This window comes from Mobula hypostoma, chromosome 16, assembly GCF_963921235.1.
Source record: "Mobula hypostoma chromosome 16, sMobHyp1.1, whole genome shotgun sequence".
NCBI lineage: Eukaryota > Metazoa > Chordata > Chondrichthyes > Myliobatiformes > Myliobatidae > Mobula > Mobula hypostoma.
Genome location: NC_086112.1, coordinates 18,560,111 through 18,578,056, shown reverse-complemented (window position 1 = coordinate 18,578,056; position 17,946 = coordinate 18,560,111). Strand labels below are relative to the sequence as shown.

Genomic DNA, 17,946 nt, shown 5'->3' with positions numbered 1-17,946 from the left:
TCTCAATATTTATTGCTTATTTTATTATTTCTTTCTTTTGTATTTGCACAAATTGTCTTTTGCACACGGATTAAACACTCAAGTTGGCGCGGTCTTTCATTGATTCTGTTATGGTTATTATTTTATGGATTTATTGAGTTTGCCCACAAGAAAATAAACCTCAGGGTTGTGAATGTACTTTGAAAATAAATTAAACTTTGTGTTCCTGTATCAGAGAATGAGAACACAGAATAAGGAACAGTACAGTGTAGGAACAGGCCCTTTGGCACACAATGTTGTGCTAAACTAATTAAACTAGTGATGCCAAATTAAACTAAACCATTCTGCCTCCACTTGGACCATATCCCTCCTTTTTTATATTCATCTGCCTCATACAGCCCTATCACCTCTGCTTCCACCACTACCACTGGCAGTTCATTCCAGGCACCCACCGCACTTCGTGTAAACAGAAACTTGCCCCGCACATCTCTCTTAAACTTTTCCCCTCTCACCTTAAGTGCGTGCTCTCTACTATTAGAGATTTTGACCCTGGGGGAAAGACACTGGCTGTCTACGCTAACTGTGCATCTCATCAGTTTATGAACATCCGTCAGCTCCCCCCGCACCCTTCGCCATTCCAAAGAAAACAGCCCTAGTTTGTCAAACCTCTCATTATAGCACAGATATGAGGGGTGATTGATAAGTTCGTGGCCTAAGGTACAAGGAGTCAATTTTAGAAAACCGAGCACGTTTATTTTTCAACATAGTCCCCTCCTCCATGTACACACTTAGTCCAACGGTCGTACAGCATGCAGATTCCTTCTTTGTAGAAGTGGTCCACAGCAGGGGTGATTGATAAGTTCGTGGCCTGAGGTAGAAGGAGATGAGTTATTCAAACTTTCTGCATTATCACTCAAAGAGTTGAACTGCACGTGCATGTAACGAGAGCATCTTGGACCTCCAGATGGTCCACAGCAGGGGTGATTGATAGGTTTGTGGCCTAAGGTAGAGGGAGATGAGTTATACAGCTCTCGTTACATGCACGTGCAGTTCAACTCTTTGAATGAAAATGCAGAAAGTTTGAAGTTTTTGCTCATCTCCTTCTACCTTAGGCCACGAACTTATCAATCATCCCTGCTGTGTACCACTTTCTGGAGGTCCAAGACGCTGACTTCTACAAAGAAGGGATCCGTATGCTCCACGACCCCTGTAAACGTAGGAAAAATAAATGTGCTAGGACTGACTCCTTGTACCTTAGGCCACAAACTTATCAATCACCCCTTGTAATTCAAGCAATGTCCTGGTAAACCACCTCTGCACCCTCTTCAAAACCCCGACATCCTTCCTATAATGGTTGGACAGAATTGAATGCAGCACTCTTATTTTTAAAGCTGCAGCATAACTCAGAGCCTTGGGAAGGCAGATATCCCATACACCTTTTATTCTTAACCAACCTATCTACTTGTGCAGCCTCTTTCATGGACGTGGACCCCTAGATCCCTCTGTACACCAATGCTGTTAAGAGCCTGCTATTAACAATATACTTTCTCTTCACATTTGATCTCCCAAAGTGCGCTTTCCTCAATCTGTCATTTCTCTGCTCATGGTGCAAATGATCCGGCTGTTTCCTATGGCAATCTTCAACATTTCCTCAACAACATCATCAGGGTAGAACTCTCAACTAGAAATGTTGAGTGCAGTGTATCGCCTGGAGCTCCATTTGTTACTCAGATGTAACAAGAGTTTCCAGTACAAACATGCCCTAGCCATTTTATTACTTGTTACGTGGAACATAGAACATAGAGATCTACAGCACTTTAAAGGCCCTTTGTCCCACAACGTTGTGCCGACTATATAACCTACTCTCGAATTTCCCTACCACATAGCCCTCCGTTCTAATATGCTCCATGTATTAGAAATTAATTTCTAAGCAGCAGAGATGAACTTTAACCACAGGGAGCCTCACTCGCAAAACTTGTTATCATTGCAGACAAATCATCATTTTGGAATTCCAAGAATGTTAATATTCCACAATACCAATCATACTGTAATCTTATTTGACCACAGTGAATGAGTAAATGTTTGTAATGCTTTGATAATTTTGTTTTCATAAATCAGAGTACTGAATAGAGGAGCTGGGATATTTATGTTGAAGGTACATGAGATGTTGGTGAGGGCTTAATTGGAGTATTATGTGCAGTTCTGGTCATCTAACTGCACGAAAGATAACAATTAGATTGAATGAGCACAGGAGAAAACTTAGAAGTATGTTATCGGGACTTGAGGATCTATCTGAGTTATAGGAACAGTTTGAATAGGTTAGGGCATTTTTCCCTGGAGTGTAGGTGAATGATGAGATATTTGATAGATGTAGGCAAAATTATAGGGAGCAGAGGTAAGGTAAATGCTAGCTGGCTTTTTCCACTGAGGGTGAAATATTTGAGGTGAAACACTTTCATTCAGACGGTGGTGAGACTGTGGAATGAGCTGCCAGTGAAAGTGATGGATATGGGTTCAACCGCAACATTTTAGAGAAATTGGGGTAAGTACTGTACACAGATGGGAGGGGTATGGAGGGCAATAAGACCAGGTAGAATATCAGTTTGGCATGGGCTAGATGGGCTGAATGGCCTTTTTCTGCACTGTAGTGTTCTATAATTCCATGACTCAGTGACACTATGAAGTTGAAGTGATATTTTTCGAAGCACCTCTCTTCTTGTTAGAGTATGGATTACAGCAATCCAGAAATCATTGGTCCTCAGTAAAATATCTTTCACTCTGCCAAAGGAGAAACTTATGATCAGAAAGGAAACAAATTCTTTGGTTGGGAAAAAAATTCTTGGTGACCCTGTGAAAGTTCCTTGTGTTGTGGTGCCATCTGCTGTTCACAATATTTCCAATAATCTCATTTACACACACACACAAAATGCTGGAAGACTCAGCAGGTTAGGCAGCATCTTTAGAGAGTTGATGTTTCAGGTTGAGTCCCTTCAGTAGGACCCAAGAATGATCCTGTTGAAGTGTCTCGGCCCAAATCGTCGACCGCTTATTCCTTTCCATGCAGTACTGTGCAAATGACGTAGACACACAGACACGCGTACATATATATAGTGAGGGTCGTGAAATTTATGGAATGCCAGGGACGGTGGGTTGTGTGGGCGCAGACACACCCAGCCCTAAGACACCAGGCAGCGTCATTTGATTCCAAACAATTGGTTTATTGATCATTACAAAAAGTCTCTCTGATGCTTCCTACTTCTTCTGTCCTCCTGTCCCCTTTTTCCAGTCATGATTGCCCTCTTCCTGCCCCTTTACCACTCTCAGTACACTATAGAGAACCATATCATAATCAGGTTGATCATCACTAATATATGTCACGAAATTTGTTTCTTTTTGCAGCAGCAGTAGAATGCAATACAAACAATTACTACAATACTCTGCAAAAGCTTTAGGCACCCTACTGTATGGTTCTGTATTTATGGATTAGTCTGTTGCATATGTGGACTGTAGACTTTTTCAGACTTACAGTTTTTGTATTCTGTTTTTTTTTTCACCGTGCATTTTCGGTTTTGCTATGTGAGGGGAGGGGTTGATGTTCTTGTTGCATTTTGCGCGGTGGAGGGAGGTTTGGGGGTTGGTGATCGGGGATGCCGTTTTTTTGTGGGGGGCGTGAGGGGGGTTGATGTTTCTCTGATTGACCTTCATGTTCTTTCTTTGTTTTGTGGCTATCTGGGGAAGATGAATCTCAGAGTTGTATATGGATACAGACTTTGATAATAAGTGAACCTTTGAACCTTTTGACTCTTTAATATATGTGCCTAAGACTTTTGCACAGCACTGTAGATGCTGCCTGACTTGTTGAGTTCCTCCTGCATTTTGTGTGTTTTGCTCTGGATTTCCAACATCTGCAGAATCTCTTGTGTTTAAAAAAAATAAAATAAAGGCATCCGTTAGCCTTGCGAGACTATGGATCTGCGCCTGGAAAGTCTTCACTTTCCAGGGCGCAAACCTGGGCAAAGATGTATGGAAGACCGGCAGTTGCCCATGCTGCAAGTCTCCCCTCTCCACGACACCGATGTTGTCCAAGGGAAGGGCATTAGGACCCATACAGCTTGGCACCAGTGTCGTCACAGAGCATTGTGTGGTTAAGTGCCTTGCTCATGGACACAACACGTTCCCTCGGCTGGGGCTCGAACTCACGACCTTCAGATTGCTAGTCCAATGCCTTAACCACTTGGCCACATGCACAACTCTAGTGTTTATGATTTAACAAAATCAAGCTTTTTCTTCCTTAAAAATAGATGTTGCTTTTTCTTATTCTGTTTTATTTATCTTTTTCCCCAGCAATTCCACAAGTAACCAAGCAGCTGCTGATGAATCCAGTCTTCACCTGCGTTGTGCTCTCTGCCTGCATGGAGGTAGCTGCTATCAGTGGCTTTGCTGCTTTCCTGGGCAAGTACCTGGAAAGGCAGTTTGGTCTGAGTGCTTCATATGCCAACCAGTTCATAGGTAAGGTCATCACTGTTAGTCATTTATCATATGAGTTGTTCTGTGATTCTCTGAAAGCTGAGGTAAAAATGCACTTGCTTTCGTTTTGGCATCTGGGTAAGAATACGGTTACACACACAAAATGCTGGAGAAACTCAGCAGGCCAGGCAGCATCTATGGAACAGAGTAAACAGTCAACATTTCGGGCTGAGACCCTTCACTAGGACTGCCTTTTAAAAGGGCTATTAATAGTTTTGGACCCTTCTTTACACATTAGGCACCACGGTTTAGTTGAAAAGAGGGAAACGCAGGGCAAGAAACGATAACATTGCCATTAAAAGCAGGTGGTGGGCTAAAACAAACGGAGGTGACTTAATTAGCTGTGTTCTTTGGACGGGAATATATTTCTTCACAGCTTCTAGAAGCACCAATCAGACAGAATCATTGCTCAATGGTCATTTGATTTAAAAGCTAAAACATGTGGTTGAACGACTACAGTTTGGCAAGGTTAGCATAGGACGTGGCTCTATTTAGAAGTGGAATTGCCAAGAATATTGGTCCTCTTAGTTGAAGAAAGATGGTATCTCACAGGGTGCAGTGCAAAGAAGTTTTATCAATTTGATCCCAGCAAAGACCTCCGTTGGTCAGGGTCAACCATGGATGTGGCGTCCTAGCTGTTTAGATACACAAAGCCAAGGCAGTACAATATGGAGAGCAAGCCGTTGCGCATGTAGCAAGCTCCCCCTCTTCATGCATCTGATGAACCTAAAGGAACAGCAGATACTGATATAGTTTGGCACCAGCAGCATCGCAGGAGTTGCTAGTCAGCGTTGAACTCAATGTAGTACTGCCTTAGGGATTCCAGATCCAGATTTTTCCCTCGGGGGTTTACTCCCGAAGCCTTCCCTATGAGTGATTATAGCTGCAAGGCAGCGGAGGTTTGAGATCAGAGCTTTCCTTCTCCTCGATGAGCAGCCAACCACAGCTGAAGAGCCCATCTGCCCAAAGGAACTGGTTTTAAGGCACCAGTAACCCGCCTTTATCCCTTCTCCTGTCAGTAGAAACGGTTCCACTAGGCTGATTAGCTCAGCCACATGTGAAGGCCAGGAGCTGGACTTGGTTGTCAGAGGCTATTTGAGGCTCACATCATTGGGAGCATTTAACAGGTAGTGGGAGCTTGTCCCCACTACCACCCCACAGCTATAACACCCTTAAGGAACCTGATCCCAGATATGGTGCCATTATCATGCAAGGAAAGATTAAACAGGTATTCTACACATTCTTCAAAGAGTAAGGGGTGATCTCATTTTTAAAGGCAGATAAGATTGATATAAGGGAGAAAGGGTAAGTGTTGAGATGAGTTGAAAATTTATCAATTTTCTCCTTAAGACTATTGTAGGTCCTCATTACAGAGAACTCTAGAGGCAGAGTCCCTTTGTGTATTTAAGACTGAGATGGACAGATTTCCGATCAGGAAGATAATCAAGAGTTATGGAAAGAGCATAAAAATAGACTTGAGAGTTATCAAATCATCTGTGATCCTGTTGAATGGTGAACTAGGCTTAATACTTAATACTTTATACTTTATTGTTGCCAAACAATTGGTACTAGAACATACAATCACCACAGCGATATTTGATTCTGCACTTCCCACTCCCTGGATTACAAATATTAAATATTAAAAATATTAAAAATAGTTAAAATTAGTAAATATTAAAAATTTAAATTATAAATCATAAGTAGAAAATAGAAAAATGGGAAGTAAGGTAGTGTGAAAAAACCGAGAGGCAGGTCCGGATATTTGGAGGGTACGGCCCAGATCCGGGTCAGGATCCATTCAGCAGTCTTATCACAGTTGGAAAGAAGTTGTTCCCAAATCTGGACGTACGAGTTTTCAAGCTCTTGAGCCTTCTCACGGAGGGAAGAGAGACGAAAAGTGTGTTGGCTGGGTGGGTCACGTCCTTGATTATCCTGGCAGCACTGCTCCGACAACGTGCGGTGTAAAGTGAGTCCTCGGACGGAAGATTGGCTTGTGTGATGTGCTGCGCTGTGCTCACGATCTTCTGCTGCTTCTTTCGGTCTTGGACAGGACAACTTCCATACCACTCTCTCGAGGGGATGAATGGTCTGCTTCAGTTCCCACATGGATCTTGTGGAAAAGCTGATGATATACTTTAATCCAGTACATTAGGCACGTGGCCGCGTCCACGGTGAGGAAGATAAAGATTCCAAAATCTTCACTTACTGAGGGTCTTGCTGGATATAATTTCAGGAGCCAGAACTAAAATCGGATTTATTATCACTGACTTACATGTCCTGAAATTTATTGTTTTGCTTCAGCAGTACAATACAAAGATATACAGTTACTATCAATGACAGAAGTAGCTAAATAGCACAAGGAACACAGTAATGAGGTCATGTTCATGGGTTCATGGACCATGCAGAAATCTGATGCCAGAAAGGAGGAAGCTGTTGCTGAATCATTGAGTGTGGGTGTTTGGGCTCCTCCTGTACCTCCTCCCTGATAGTAATAATAGTAAGAGAACGTGTCTCAGATGATGAGGGACCTTAGTCATGAATGTGGCCTTCCTGCGACAACGCCTCCTGAAGGTGGGGGAGGACTGTGCCCACGATGAAGCTGGCTGAGTCTACAGTGCTGCAGCCTCGTACGATCCTGTGCATTGGAGGCTCCGTACCAGGCTGTGATGTCACCAGTCAGAATGCTCTCCACTGTACTTTGACAGCAATTCATATCGCCTCAAACTCCAAAAGAAGTATAGGCCAGGTTTGTCTGATCCTTTATGCCTTCTCCGAAAGAATATCACACTTCAGCTACATAAGGATAAACTTGGCAAATTAGTGCTCCCAGTTCTTGATTCTCAAACTGGAGCAAGTCTAGCCAATTAGATGCCGAGATCGGTGCTTCTCATTCACGGCCCAAATGATTTTGTAACCAACGAAGTTAATGGTGGCAAAGCAGCATAGTTGCAAGCTAGGCTCATTAATCTCCATGCCGTGTCGTATAATTTAACTTGGCATCAGGGTGGGTAAAGTATAAACTGATAGAAGCGAACATTAACATTCCTAATCTCCCGTCTGAGTCACACAAGTAATGTCACGTCAGCTAGAAACAAGTGCTGATTTGTACCCACGGGCAAAATGGCCATTTTCACATTTAAATAGGGGTTTCAGATGGCCATTGGGAATTGCCTGAAGCAGTCCTTCGGACATGGAAGTGGGCAGATAATGAAATGAATGTCAATTTGTACTCCTGTAGTTTTGGCAAGGTTACTAGTCGTTATCCTCCCCCGGGAAGGTTTGTTACAGCTGGTGTCAGGTATTTCTTTGCAATATGTTGCTTCAAATTGATTGAAAAGGTTAAGGTGAGCTAATGATCTGACTTTTCCTGAGAAAGCCAGATTACTGAGAAAGATGCACACAGATGGATTTGGAAATGCAGCATTGACCTGTTCCTAAATTTCCTCAATCTTTTCTGCTAATATTGTATTTTGACTGAATATGAAGAGATTTTGCTTTAGATTCACTCACTTTTCAAAGCTTGCAGCAGATTTTGGTAGAGACTCAATAAATTAGCTTATACAGTATACAGTATCTATGGGCTATTTAATTGCAGAATTTGCGCAGTTACTAGTAATGGTTGGAAGGGATTCCTATCTATCCCTGAAAACCTACATTGCTAAAGAGATTTGAAGCAATTAATAATTAAGAATAGGAATTCCCTCTGCAAGAAAATAATGTTTGTGCATTTTCTCTGCGTGCATATTGTCACCAGATTCTAGTACCATTTCTTAGCAGTGGGAGTTGTGCCATAACTCGGGGAAATATAGAAAAAGGATACAGACTCTCAAAATCCCAGCATTTAAGGCAAGAACGGAGCATAATAGCAGAGCAGGAACTAATTCCAATCCATTTCCAAATTCTAATGACAGGAACTACACTGAAAAAAACTTTGTATCTCTGTATAATTGCTACTCAACTGGCTAAACACTTCCAGCATTTTCTGTTTTATTCCAAATTATATCTGCCCTAAATTTGACCCCATTGTGTTTGAACACAATTCAAAAGCTCCAGGATCCAGAGCCTCTGTATCTAGGGGTGACAGATTATGCTTCACCAGAGCTGGTTCTACATATGCATCTTCCCTAATTAGAACACACTTTTGCAATGCAATCCAAAACAAATTAGGAACTATCTCGCATTAACTATCAGTGACCTGTAAACGTCAGATACAGAGGTTTAATTTCAGCAGATAATTTATAGTTTGTGTGATGTTAAATTCTGTAAAACGATCAGTGCTGTGTTCTACAGTACTGCGCTAATGTCTTAGGCATCCTAGATTTTAAAAATTAGTTTCAGATGCTATGGCCTGCACAGAGCTTGATCTCAACGTCATTGAGGCTGTCTGGGATGACCTGGAGAGACAGAAGCAAGCAAAACACTCGAAGTCTGCAGAGGAACTGTGGCGGGTTCTCCAAGATGCTTGGAGACAACATCTTGGAGACACCAGCTGATTTTCTTATAAAACTGCAGGACAGTGGACGGAAGAGAATTGATGCCGTTTTAAAGGCAAAGAATGGTCACACCAAATACTGATTTGATTTAGTTGCTGTTTACTGCTCCTTAGAGTAAATTGTTGATATTGAGAAACTTTTCATTCATTATTTTTGAAAGCATCTTCGCTTTAAAGAATTTTTTTACTTGTGCCTAAGACTTGAACCGTAGTGTATGTCCCTATTATTTCACACAAAAAAAGCAACATCAAATTATAGATTAGACCATTGCATCTGGTCATCTGCATGTCAGTGTCTTAGGACTGTAAATTAAACAATTCTCAAAGGAAAAAAGTGATCATATCTAAGATGAAGAATTTCCAGAATGGTGGTTACAGTGTTTTCTCATATTGCTGCTATAGTTGCCATGGTAATAACTTAATTGAAAATCATTTGCAGCATAATCCTCTGCTGTCTTATGATTTAAATTAAAAATATATCGTTGAAAATGATCTTCAGTGTAATGATGCCATCAGAATATTGTCCTTATCATTGAAGCTCAGTCTTAAATATCCAAATTTAACAAGGTACGTTATCATATGATCACTTTCTGTTTCAAATATGACTTGATTTAAAATGAGCTGCTGTAATCTGTATCAGCTATTGGTTTTATTTTGATATGCAAGCTTTGACATTTCTGGGACTGGGCTGTTGCCTGTTGATTTCCCACGAAGGCAAAGCAACGTTGGTTGCTCCCGATGTGGCCTTCTATATATTGGCGAGACCCGACGCAGACTGGGAGACCGCTTTGCTGAACACCTACGCTCTGTCCGCCAGAGAAAGCAGGATCTCCCAGTGGCCACACATTTTAATTCCACATCCCGTTCCCATTCTGACATGTCTATCCACGGCCTCCTCTACTGTAAAGATGAAGCCACACTCAGGTTGGAGGAACAACACCTTATATTCTGTCTGGGTAGCCTCCAACCTGATGGCATGAACATCAACTTCTCTAACTTCCGCTGATGCCCCACCTCCCCCTCGTACCCCATCTGTTACTTATTTTTATACACACATTCTTTCTCTCACTCTCTTTATTCTCCCTCTGTCCCTCTGAATATACCCCTTGCCCATCCTCTGGGTCGTTCCCCCCCCCCGTCTTTCTTCCCGGACCTCCTGTCCCATGATCCTCTCATATCCCTTTTGCCTATCACCTGTCCAGCTCTTGGCTCCATCCCTCCCCCTCCTGTCTTCTCCTATCATTTTCGATCTCCCCCTCCCCCTCCCACTTTCAAATCCCTTACTCACTCTTCCTTCAGTTAGTCCTGACGAAGGGACTCGGCCTGAAACGTCGACTGCACCTCTTCCTATAGATGCTGCTTGGCCTGCTGCGTTCACCAGCAACTTTTATGTGTGTTGGTACTGAGCAATGATTTGCCATTGGGATAAACATGTGAATCTTTCAAAGCAAATTGCCCCCATCTTTCAGAACCCACACAAATTTACTTTCAATATCATTTGAATACACATTGGGAATAGAACATATTGTAATAAATGATTGTCCAAGGAGTAAAGTGGAAAACTGACACCACTGTGTTTCTCTAGAGTTGAAATATTATTTTAATAACAACACCAACTTGTATTTATTAGCCCCTTTAATTCAGTACAACATTCAAAAGCACCTCACAGGAGTGCAAACAAAAAGATATTTGACATCAAACCAGGTACCAAGGTAAAAAGAGACTGCAGGTGAGGGAATCTAGACTAAAAAAAAACATGAACTGCTGGAAGAACGCTGTAGGTCAGGCAGCATCTGAGGAGGCAAATGAATGGCTGATGTTTTGGTTTGAGACCCTGTATTAGAATTGAGAGTGTAGACGAAGGATAGTTAGTGGAAATAGGAGCAAACTTCTACAGGTGTACTGTGGAGAGCATTCTGACTGGTGGCATCACCGGCTGGTAGGGAGGGACCACTGTGAGAACTGAAAAAAGCTGCAGAGGGTTGTAAACTCAAGCCATCTCTAATCTGAGACTATAGAGGAGGCCGTGGATTGAATGTCGGAATGGGAGGTAGGATTAAAATGGGTGGCCACTGGGAAATCCCACCTTGTATGGTGGACAGATTGAAGGTGTGCAACGAAGTGAGCATGGCCCGTGGTGTATGTTTCATAAAAATTCTGTGATTTACTTATAAGTTTTTCAAATGCCTCAGTTTAAATGCAGGTGTGATTTCAACTGTTTACTGGGGGTCTGTGAGTGCTAGTAAAGCATTCCAAAGGAGCAGGGTTTTGTTACAGTTTTGAGACTGATAAGTGGGGCAGGGACAATCGTTGAAGACTGAAGTGTATTGGAATGTCTTTCTGCAGAGGCTAGTGAATCTCTAGGATCCTCCAACTCAGAGTGTTGTAGGGGCTGAATCATTGAGGGTGTTTAAAGAGGAGGTGGGTATGTTTTTGTAAGATTGGGGAACTGAGTGCTATGAGAAACTGTGACAGAAAAGCAGATGAGGCCTGGGGTGGCTCAGATGTCATCATATTGAGCAACAGGGCAGGTTTGAGGGACCAGGTGGATGATTCTACCATCCCTTTTATGTTCTAAAGCTGCAAAGCTACAGAGGAGGTGGTGGATTTGTCACGGGGACTCTGTATAGATGAACTATTGCTTATAAATGCTCCTGAGCTTCTCCCAGTACTGTGATTCATACACAACTCCAACCTTGACCCAGTTCTCTTCCTGTTGCCAAAACTGCTTTACCGTTTCCACGGGCCACATTCGGCAATCAGGAAATCAAGCATAAATGCATCGCTGGTGACCGGTAAATTACTAAATGCTGGAAGAGAAACTAGCCAAGAGCAAATGAATTAAATGAGGTTAATATGCAGTCAATGCTATTACTGAGCAGTGATGCCCAAAGAAAGAGTAGATAAAGGGGTGTGCCTGCTCTCCATAAGTCCGTTCAAATAAACGAACTGAAAAGCAAATGCAGAGGGCATCTGGTTTCCTGCAATCATTACTCCAGAGTCAGAGGTGCTTGGTGTAAGTTCCGATATGTAAGATAATGCTGGATTACACCTTCAATGTACGTAAAATAGATTATAAAATGAATGCCTTCCACATATTGTGAAAATTAATTTACCATTTACAACAAATTATTGACTATCTCAACTCTGCATTCAATTTTTATATGTCTCTAGAATCAAAATAGCTGCCAATGGTCTCCCATGATCATTTGAAAACGCTCATTAACAGCTAGAAAATCTGTGTTTTGTATTTTAATTGTGAAGTGATTTTGTGTTACAAAGTAAATTTGTGAAGAATTTTTTCCTTCACGTATGAAATAATTTAAGCCTGATGTTTCCCTTCAGTCAAAAATAGAACAGCTGATAACATTCAGACCAGACTGGTTCCTTCCGCTCTCTCCACCCCGTCACACTGCATGTTTCCTAGTAAAACTTTTCATGTGAGGATTCTTTCCTGCTCATTCTAAAGCCATTGTCAGTCCACACAAGGAAGGCTATTTAATGACTGTCTTATTTTCATAAAGGACAAAGTGTGCAAGATATTTTCAAAAAAGCTGCACATCCTACTTAGAAGCATTGTCTGTGCTGATTGTAGTTTTCAGATTGGAAATACGTTAAAGTCACTGACAACCGTGGTTCTGTTTGGAGCATGAACAATAAATGGTGTTGTCTGCAAGTTAGATAATAGTTTGTAATTATGTGAGGCATTTGCCCAAGTAAAACAAAAAATCATTTAAGTATGTGCCAGCATTTACCAAGTTATTTTCCTCTCTCTCTCTCGAGAGAGAGAGATTATTCCCTTTTGATAACATGCACAAAATGCTGGAGGAACTCAGCAGACTAAGCAGCATCTGTGGAGAGGAATAAACAGTCGATGTTTCAGGCTGAGAAACTTCATCTTTATTCCTCGCCATAGATGCTGCCTGACCTGCTGAGTTCCTCCAATATTTCGTGCTAATTACTCTGGATTTCCAGCATCAGCAGACTCTTCTGCTTCTGTTCTTATTTGGCCACTTCTTAGATTTGTTTTCTGGTTAAATAGCTGGTGAAAATTTGACCTGATTTTCTGCTTCCTTGTTGAACAAGTACAGCACCCCTTACTTCCTCTTTTCATCAGACAACTGAATTTATCTTAAAATCAGTGAAGGTCAGAAACATGGTACTTTTTCACCTCTTTCCCCCTCCAGACTAACATGAGGTATAAATAGGGACTGGGGGGGGGGGCAGGAGAAACTGTGAGGAATATTGGTCTTGGAGGGATATTTGGCAGAACTTTTAATTTTGATGCAGGTTTAAAATAGGTGATACTGGATTGATTACACTGAGCAGGAAAATTGGGTGACAAATAGGTAGAACCGATGTCAGTATTCCCATTGATGTAGGAAGTTCCAGCTGTGCTTCTTCAAGGTGAGAAAAGAAAGAACAGACGAAAGTCCTCTGAGTGCACCTGGTCCATCCCACATTCCAAAAACATTTCTGTTACTCTAACGTCAAAGTAATCCTTCCCTCCAACATAGACCTCCACATTTCCATCATCCATGTTCCAGTGTAAGACTTTCTTAAATATCCCTTATGTATCTGCCTCTAGCATCACATCTGGCAGGGCATTCCACACACCTACAACTCTCACTGTGTGAGGAACTCTCTCTGACATCTTCCCCAGTACTTTCCTCCAATCACTTTCAAATTATGCTCCCTTGAGTTAGTTATTCCTACCCTGGGAAAAAAAAGTTTCTGGCTCTCTAATTCAGTGGTCCCCAACATCCGGGCTGCGGACCGATACCGGGCCGCGAAGCAGTCAGGGGTGCAGTGGTAGTCGGAGCACACCCAGCACATCTTTAAGAAAAAGGTCAAAATAAACAAGCTAATTAATTAGGCGCCTAAATGTCAGCCCAGATCAGAGGCGATTGCCGATTTCACTTCCTCTACGCGTTGTTCACTCCTCTTTCCAGGGTGCTGGAGCCTTTAGCTGTTCCATTGTTTGGTCAATTTAAACGCCAGCCCAGACAGGCTGAAAAGATGGGGCTGTCAGGATTGAGGTGACATGTTGAATCTACACAAACTTCTAATAAAGTATAGGCGCTGCCGTGCTTCCTTTGTAATGACAGTTACGTACAGGTCAGGGGACAGATCCTCTGACACTATTCGGAGAGAGAAACGTCGATCCTTAATGCGAAGAACTTGAAGTTATTGACCCTCTCCACGTCAGTTCCTCTGATGAAGACTGGCTTCTGGGCGGCACCCAATTAATTAGCTTGTTTATTTCGGCTTTTTTCTTAAAGATGTGCTGGATACGCTCCGGCTACCGCTGCACCCCTGCATGCTTCGCGGCCCAGTATCGGTCCACGGCCCAGAGGTTGGGGACCACTGCTCTAACTGATCTATGCCTCCTATCATCTCTGTCAAGTCACCCCTCATCCTCCTTTGCTCCCAAGAGAAAAGTCCTAGCTTACTCAGTCTAACTTCATAAATCATGCTCTCTAATCCAGGCAGCATCCCGGTAAACCTCCTCTGCACTCTCTTTCCTTTAATGAGGCAACCAGAACTGAATCAATACTGAAGTGTGGTCTAACCAGAAATTTATAGAGCCGCTACATTATTTCATGGCTCTTAAACTCAATCCTCAGACTAATGAAGGCAAACACACCATATGCCTTCTTAGCAGCCCCATCAGTTTATGTGGCAGCTTTGAGGGGTCTATGGACATGAATCCCAAGATCCCTCTGTTCCTCCACACTGCTAAGAATCATGCCGTTAACTCTGTATCCTGCCTTCAGTTTCAATCTTCCACAGTGAATCGCTTCACATGTCACTTCTAAGTGTAGAAAGCCTCCAACCTGGTGGCATGAATATTGATGTCTTGAACTTCCGGTAATGCCCCCCTCCACCCTTCAGCATTCCCCATTCCCTTTCCCTCTCTCACTTTGTCTCTTTGCCTGCCCATCGCCTCCCTCTAGTGCACTTCCCCCCTTTTCTTTCTTCCATGGCCTTCTGTCCTCTCCTGTTAGATTCCCCCTTCTCCAGCCCTGTATCTCTTTCACCAGTCAACCTCCCAGCTCTTTATTTCATCCCTCCCCCTCCCGGTTTCACCTATCACCTTGTTTTTTTCTCCCCTCACCCCACCTTTTGAATCTACTCCTCAACTTTTTTCCATTTTTTTTCCTCCATTCCTGCCGAAGGGTCTTGGCCCAAAACATCAACGGTACTTTTTTCCATAGATGCTGCCTGGCCTGCTGAGTTCCTCCAGCATTTTGTGTGCGAGCCACTTCTACCCAGCTCTGCGTCCTTTCAATGTCCTGTTGTAGCCCTTGACAATATTCTACACCATGTGTAGGATTACAGCAATGGTGAGGAGATTACAGTCAGAAATTAGCCTGTAGGCAGTTAATGACCCTGTTACAATGCAGTGGGCCAACCTTCCTCATTGGAACCTGCATGTGCTTAAGAGAGGGCATTAGCAAGAGTGTTTCTCCCTAGAATGACCATATCAGCTTTCCACACTGCTTACTCGGCATATTATATAGTTAATGTGTGAGTGCAGTGCATGCAAAACATAAATGGCGATGTCAGATGTGACCCATGGCACAGGTGTGCACATACAGCACATTTGACATTTGAAAGACATGGACAAGGAGAGGATGTTTCTTACTGTAGGAGAGTCTAGAACTAGAAGGCACAGCCTCAGAATATAAGACATTCCTTTGGAACATAGATGAGGAGGAATTTCTTTAACCAGAGGGTGGTGAATCTGTGGAATTCAGTGCCACAGATGGCTGTGGAGGCCAAGTCATTGGTATATTTAAAGCAGGGATTGATAGGTTCTTGACCAGGAAAGGCATCAAAGGCTATGGGGAGAAGGCAGGAGAATGAAGTTGAGGAGGAAAATAGATCTGCCATGATCAAATGGTTGAGCAGACTCGATGGGCCAAATGACCAATTCTGATTCTATGTCTGACGGCCTTATGGCTTTATTTTGGGGCTCAGATGATGACTGAAGCATTCAAACAGTGATCACCATTTTACATCACTGAGTCCCTATCGTCCTAAGAACAGCAAAGTACAGCGAGACGTATCCTGATACCAGGGTTTATATCAAGATATGGTGTTATCTTGATTAAGATAGGTCATTGTGGCTATCCCTCGAGGTCGAGGATGATGGGCTTCGTTCTGAAGAAGTGGCCCACAGAGTGATGACGACTGTGGGTGTATTTGTTTAACGTGTACTTGATGTTGCACTCCAAGAAGCACACGATACTTCACAAATCAACCAACTGATTCCAATGGCATGGAAACCACGACGATTGGAGCTGACGGATTCATTTCAGCCTTCATCCGCCTTCACAGCCGTTGAGTTGGAAGTAACTTCGTCTGCCTGTTCCACCGTTGAGGTCTTGGTTGGATTGTTCTTTGTCAGGGACCTCACCCTTGACCTTACCGCCATGGGTGACCCTACCAGGAGCATAGCTCCAGACGGCATTGCTCTCGGGATCTCAGGACCACATAAACTTCTCCACCGCGACAAGGTGACAATCCACGGAGAAGATAGGAACATTATGGAAACAGTTTGGGCTGTGATGTTTTTACATTTTCAGTAAACACTGAAGAAAAAGGAAACAATATTTTAACAATTAATAATATAAGAAATATTTTTAGGCCATTAGAATATATTTTTTTCAGGCTCCTTGTAAACTGAACATGGTGACTACGATCCTTGTTTCGAGTACAATTCCGACAGCCTGGTCCCCTGAGCGGGCAGCACCTAGTATTGTGGTCTCCCCCGGCCAGCGAACATTGGCAGCCACTGAATTCAGTGGCATGAGCATCCATCCAGGTCATCAGCCTCGTAGAACCTCCATGGAGTTAAAATGGATACAGCCTTGTTTCTCGTTACAGAGTGGATGGCAGGGCGCTGGGGTGTGCAGTAGAACAGAGGGATCTGGGAATACAGATTCACAGTTCCCTGGAAGTGGCATCACAGGTGTATTAGGGTGAGAAAGAGGAGTTATAGCACATTGGCCTTCATTGGGCTTAAAAAGAGGATTTTCATAGCAGTCAGAGAGTCCATTCTCACATACGGATGCGAGATGTGGTGTGACGAGAATACACATGGGATTGAGATGTTTGCTGGCCTGGGCTGGCATCAGTGGCATCAGCAGTTGGTCTGCCACCTGCCCTCAGGGGAAGGAGAGATAAGGAACAATGGAGCAGCGTCTGGAGATGTGTAATGAAGGGACGTGGGAGAGAGAGCTGTCGGGAGCGGCTTCCCCTTTGAACCCTGAACTGTTTGAAGTGGTGGACAGGCGATGCCCCAACAGGGGGATAAAAAGGGACAGGTTCGCTAAGGCAGGACACACGCCACCCGAGGTAACGAGACCCTGGAAGCGGTACACCTCTCACGAGTCGGTGAGAAGTACCAGACAACGCCCGGGGTGGAAAGGTACGATCAGCGGGAACCCGGTGTGTATCTGCCCTTGCCTGGGTGCCGGGTTCACTGCAGAGGATCGACCGCATCTGGAGGAGGGGTCACAGTCGGTGACCTCAGGTGACATCACCAAGGACCCGCCCAAAAGCTGTTTGTGAGCCATCTCGCCGGTCTGTGAGTGAAGCCGTGTCTGAATGATCAGTTGTTCCTGTTCTATCTCTCACTTCCCCCACGTTGTCCATCGCCATGGCAACGATTACTGCGAACTGAGCTACTAAACTGGACTGAACTTTGAGTCACTTTGAAATTTGGTCATTTACCCCTAGACAACGATAGAGCTTGATTGATGCTGTGATCTTAATTCTGTGCACATGTGTGGTTATCATTGTTGAACTGTTGCATTTATTATCCTTTCGATTACTGTGTTGCTTGTTTCTTTAATAAAACTTTCTTAGTTCTAGTACTCCAGACTCCAACTGAGTGATCCATTTCTGCTGGTTTGGCAACCCAGTTACGGGGTACGTAA

At 43.3% G+C, this 17,946-nt stretch overlaps 1 protein-coding gene across 1 annotated transcript in view; it reads left to right on the top strand.

The window, feature by feature from the left end:
* LOC134357260 (solute carrier organic anion transporter family member 3A1-like) overlaps nucleotides 1-17,946 on the top strand; it is a 315,218-nt gene that overhangs the window by 255,232 nt on the left and 42,040 nt on the right. Inside the window, exon 5 of the mRNA XM_063068602.1 lies at nucleotides 4,324-4,488. Coding sequence (XP_062924672.1) covers nucleotides 4,324-4,488 — 165 coding nt within the window. The remainder of the gene's footprint in view (nucleotides 1-4,323; nucleotides 4,489-17,946) is intronic.